The sequence below is a fragment of the Meleagris gallopavo genome, chromosome 3, assembly GCF_000146605.3.
Source record: "Meleagris gallopavo isolate NT-WF06-2002-E0010 breed Aviagen turkey brand Nicholas breeding stock chromosome 3, Turkey_5.1, whole genome shotgun sequence".
Lineage (NCBI taxonomy): Eukaryota > Metazoa > Chordata > Aves > Galliformes > Phasianidae > Meleagris > Meleagris gallopavo.
This window is the reverse complement of record NC_015013.2, coordinates 83,410,696-83,416,038: the sequence shown is the minus strand read 5'-3', so window position 1 is coordinate 83,416,038 and position 5,343 is coordinate 83,410,696. Positions and strand designations below refer to the sequence as shown.

At 47.9% G+C, this 5,343-nt stretch overlaps 1 protein-coding gene across 1 annotated transcript; it reads right to left on the bottom strand.

Annotated features, from left to right (window-relative positions):
- Positions 1–2,012: 2,012 nt before the first annotated feature.
- Positions 2,013–4,871, bottom strand: NDUFB9 (NADH:ubiquinone oxidoreductase subunit B9). Its single transcript, XM_010709307.3, has 4 exons — positions 4,739–4,871; positions 4,357–4,549; positions 3,203–3,316; positions 2,013–2,255 (listed from the first exon to the last, which is right to left on the bottom strand). The coding sequence occupies exons 1-4, from the start codon at positions 4,822–4,824 to the stop codon at positions 2,124–2,126; spliced, it is 525 nt and encodes a 174-aa protein (XP_010707609.1). The 5' UTR covers positions 4,825–4,871; the 3' UTR covers positions 2,013–2,123.
- Positions 4,872–5,343: the final 472 nt, after the last annotated feature.

Below are 5,343 nucleotides of genomic sequence, written 5' to 3'. Positions count from 1 at the left end.
TTTTTTTGTTATGGCTTAAAAGCAAAAAAGAAAAAGAAAAAAAGGCATGATTCTTAGAGAGTATGAAACCTTCCTTTCTTTGAAAAACAAGCTCCTTATTACAGAATATAATAAACGGTAGTGCCTGTGGTGTGGCCCACCAGCCCTGATCCAGTAGCTGATGCATTGTGCAAATGAGGCTTTGAGATGGTTTTTGCATAAACAAAAACTGCTAGGAGATAATCTCAGTAGTTAAACGTGTTATTTAAACCTTTGAAATAAATGGATGTAACTGTACCCGAGTACAGCTTTTCACTTGTTTAGTTCTTAAACATTAGCATCATCGGTAAAATTTAATATAAAATGTTGCCAAATTCAATGTAGAAAGAATGTGACAAAACACTTTGGATAGTTCTATTGTTTGTGTTTTTGCATATTGTAAAAGCAGTGTCACAGCTGAAAAATAAAATGTTTCTAATGGTAAATTATTGTGGTTTAGTTGCTAGTTTGTACTGAGAGTTGACCTCTCCCTGTGCAGTTTTTTGTTCTAAACTGGTATAAATAATTGCTGTAAGTGTGCCTCCCTTCTACATTGTAATGATTGCTTAAGCCTACGTTATAAATAAAGAACTGCTGGAAAACTTCTGTATTTATTTCACTTCTTAAAGTCTTCCTGCTTGTAGGGTGCTGCTGTCACCTCTTCCAGTGCCTCCCCAACGCCTCTGGGCGATGGAGGACTTGGATTTGTTCAGCCTTTAAATCATAGAATGGTTCATTAAAGTTGGAAGATAAGATAATCCAGTCCAACCGCCAGTACTGCCATATGGAGTAGCCATTGGGGTAAGGGGGGCAGCCAGACCATCTCAGGGGTCTGCAGAAGTCAGGAGGGACTCCTGCTCTGTCCTACAGCAACAACAAAGTGGTTGGTTGACTGACTGGGATGGAGGGTGCAAAATCACACATGAAGTATTTGCTGTTTGCATCACTTCTTACGTAGTTAGTTGATGAGCAAGCAAAATACAGGATGTGGGGGGATAGCAAGGCAGAGGGAGAGGGAGCAGGGTGTTTGTGAGCTGACATTTGCCCAAACAGAAATGAAGGGGGGTGGGTGTCTGCTGACTGCTCGGGTCAGACACTGAGCAGGGTTTCACCCCATGAGTTTGTATTCCTCATGACTTTTGCCTGCATCTGTTTGTGGCCTTTTATACTCAGGCGAGTACAAGCGGCCTCTAAAGCAAACTGGCACTTGTAGCCAAGTGACACCCGCTATAGCAGTATTAAAAACCCTTAACCTTGGAATGCTCGCTGTGTACAAACACCTGCATCAGTGACCAAGGGTGGAACAAAGCAGCTCTGTGCCCAGTAAGTGAACAGGTGAGAGATGAGTGATACGCTGAACTGCAAAGCTGAAGATGCTTAGCCCATAATAACAGCTGGAAGCTTGTATAAGCACAGTGAGTTAGGGAGGGCAGGCAGTAAGTCTTTATTCTCCAGCAAGGTTAGAAAAACCCTCACTCCAAAAGCAGCCAAAAGCCACGTGTGTGGCTAGCGTTACATCAGAGCTCCAGCTGTAGCACAAATGCCTGTATTTAACAGCACAGTCCAAGGTATCAGTCTGGTACAGGTTGCTCATTCATTTTTCATCCAGGCCCACTTCCCTCCCACCTTCTCCACAGTAGGAAATGGGCTCCAGCCTCAGTTGCTGCGTGTTCAGTTGCTTATAGCTGGGTCCCATTCCCCAGTAAGTCTGCTTCTCCTGCCCTGTTAGGTTTATGTTCTTTCTCTGGGAACATGAATTTACACGACCACTCTTTCAGTCTCAGTTTTTCCAGCTTCCCATGAAAGCTGCAAAATAAATTCCAATAACCATTCAGCATTCTAAAAATCACTGGTGTCAGTATCCCATGAAGACTCCTTTGCTGGCCGGTCAGTGCTGACTCTAGCTATATGTTATCAGTGTTAACAGTCATCTATTCGACACTGCACAAACTGGAAGCACATCCATGGTGCAATAGAACAGCGTATCACAGAAATGCCTTGTTTCACTTCAGCTGGCTTTATTATGCATTACAGTAATATGTTCACTGGCACACCTATTGCCCATTGGAGATCTATCACTTCAATGGTTGCATGCAGTAATGCTTTCACATGGGAATTTCACGGGGTCTTGTCACATAATGCCACCACAGTGGTGGCAGATGCCCCTCCTTGCGAGCAGGAGGCAAAGCTTCAGTTTTCGGGCCATCAGGTGGAGTTTCTTCTTCTAACTGCTTGACCTAGAAGACAAAAAAAAAAAAACCCAAGCACTTTAGTGCAGATAATCCCATTTCAATACCGCAGTTTTCAGCACCCCAGTAGCAGGTGGAACCAATCCCTGTTCTGGGAGGAAAGGACACCAGCAGGGCCTTTGGCTGACTGACAAGTTTAATGCTTCTCACTATTCACTTACAAACTCAGTAAGCACTGCAGTCTCCTATTACCTAACTAAGAAAAAATGTTCAAGAGTGAAGAGTGGTTTACAAGCGGATTTTTACTTAAAAGGTCATTATTTTCTTATAATTTATGTCTAGCATTACTAAATTAAATAGACTGCGTTCTCTCACTGCTTTGAAAGCTACCATAAATTTCAAGTCCTAAAAATCTTCCATACAAGTCAGTAGGAAACCCATTTCTGCATGCCCCCAGCAGCCCTGCAGGTGTTATTAATGTAGGTGCCTATAAGCAGTGTTAAGTGCTGGCTGCCACTGTGTTAATTCTCATAAAAGCATCACATTACATACAATTCAATTATTTCTCTACATTTTAATTATTCTATCAACTTTGTCCAACAGAAGTTCAATTTAAGTTGACCAGAAATCAGCCTACATTCCAACATGACGCAAACTGGGGCAAGTCATCTGCAAAGCTGCAGCAGAAAGTGTCCAGAGCTTCACAACAGGTGAAGAGAAATTCTTTGGTCATCAATCCCTTACCTCATGGCTGCAGGTTCAGCTCTAACTCACTGTTCCCTCCTCAGCCTTGAAGAAGCCATAATGCTGAGATTTGCGTATGCATTTTAAGCCATGCCAGCATTTCACGCTGATAAGTGTTCTAACAAAGCACAGCTTAAGCAGACCACAGCAGGTGCTCAGCATTCTCACTTTAAATATTTTCCAAGAACAGAGCTACATGTCACTCAAATGTTTACTAAAGCAGCTTTATTTGGCACCAAGCAAAAACTGACCTCTTTCTCCCAGCTTTCCCGCTGCAGCTTCTTCCACTGCTCTCTCTTGGCAAAGTAATCAGGATACATCGCTTTCTCAGAAGGATGCCAGTAATCCAAGCACCATTCAGGAAGCTGTTAGAAAAAACACAACCAAAACACAACAGTCTTATTATATACATACATACATACATATATATATACACACACATATACATACACATAAAGATATATGAAATCTACAAATACTGTGTACTATATGAAGCTGTACTATATGAAGCTGTGTACTATATTAATCAATTATTGATCAACTGACTTATTTTTTCCTATCTGGATTCTTTCTCACCATTATCCCTACCAATGTTAATGCCCATAAAGCTTAAGTTCTCTTCTTCCATTTCCACTTATTCTTTTTCTGCCTATCAAACTGCAGACCTAATGAAGCCTTACAGCACTGCTGAGGACTCAGGGGTCCTGGTAGATGAAAAGCTACAGAACGAGCAGTGTGTGCTTGCAGCCCCAAAGGCCAACAGCATCCTGGACTGCACCAACAGAGGGATGGCAGCAGGGAGAGGGGCGATTCTCCCCCACTACCCTGTCCTTGTGAGGCCCCACCTGCAGCACTACTCCAGGTCTGGGGCCCCCAGAAAAGAATGGTGTGGAGCTGTTACAGGGTCCAGAGCAAGGCCATGAAGATGATCAGAGGGCTGGAGCACCTCCCCTACGAAGACAGGTGGAGAGAACTGTACTTGTTCTGTCTGGAGAAGAAAAGGATCTGGGGAGACCTCTCTGGGACCTTCCAGTACTTGAAGGGAGCTTATAAACAGGAGGGAGAGCCACTTTTTATAGGGGCAGATAGCAACAGATCAAGGGGAAATGGTTTTAGCTAACAGAGGGAAGATTCAGGTTAGATGTGAGGCACAGATTCTTTACTCAGGGCACGGTGAGGCGCTGGCACAGCTGCCCAGAAAGCTGTGCGTCCCCCATTCCTGGAGGCACTCAGGACCAGGTCGGATGGGCAGCCCAAGCTGGTGGGATGCAGCCAAGGGTTGGGGGGCTTTGAGGCCCCTTCCAACCCAAAGTCATTCTGAGACCCTGCGATCAACTCCCCTTTCCTCTCCCTAAAGGAGCACGGCTAGCACACTCACACTGCACCGCAGCAGCCCCTCACCTACCTTGTAGCACTCGTATCTCTCATAGGACGTGCCGCCGGGAGAGTCGGGGAAGACGTAGGGCTGGGGGTGCTGGTTGGCCCAGAACTCCTCCTCGCCCGCCCTCAGCAGCTCGGTTGCCTTCACCATGTCCTTCACATCCTTGTTCTTATCAAAGCGGTCCCTCAGCAGGACGGCGAAGTAGCGGTATTTGTCCCTACACGGGGGTTAAGACACAAACAAAACGTCACACACGCAGGCACTGCCGGGCCGCACACCCTGGGGCCGAAGCGGCCGCTCCCCGCCCCGCGCTGAGGGCGGAGGACAAAACGCAGCGGGGCCGCCGAGCGCACAGGGACCGGGCCCGGCACCGCTCCCAGCGCGACGTCAGCCCACCCCTCCTCACCGATGGATGCACCAGGACTCCAAGTGCCGCAGGGACTTCTTGTACAGCCGCAGCACCTTCTGCTGGTGCGTCAGGTAGGCCGCCATGTCTCGCCGACCCTCGGGGCTGATGGGAAGGACGGGAGGGGACTGCGCATGCGCCGCGCCGCCACCACCGCCATGAGGCGCACCAAGCTCGTGGGTGAGGGGGCGGCGGGACGGGGTGTGAGGCGGGGGGGAAGTGGGCTTCGTGTGGGGGTGGCCGTGCTGAGGGGCGGCTCGGGTCGCTTGGCGGGCGCTGTCAGTGCGGTGCCCTTGGGTCGCCGAGGTGCGCTTTGAGTTGCTGCTCCTCAGAATGAACCCACGTACATCTGCGGGGTTTTTGTTGGCAGATATCGGCGTTAACCTCACGGACCCCGTGTTCAGGGGGATCTACAGGGGAACGCGAAAACATCAAGGTACGCATTTCTTCATGTTCGAATTTCCTATTTATTTATTTTTCCTCCTAGCCTGGCTGACCGTTCCGTGTTAAGGCATGAAGTAGGAAGCTGTGTGGGCTGGCACGGCTGCGGTGCCCCATCCCTGCGGTGCTGCGGGGCAGCTCAGCTGGGCGGGAATCTTCCCGCA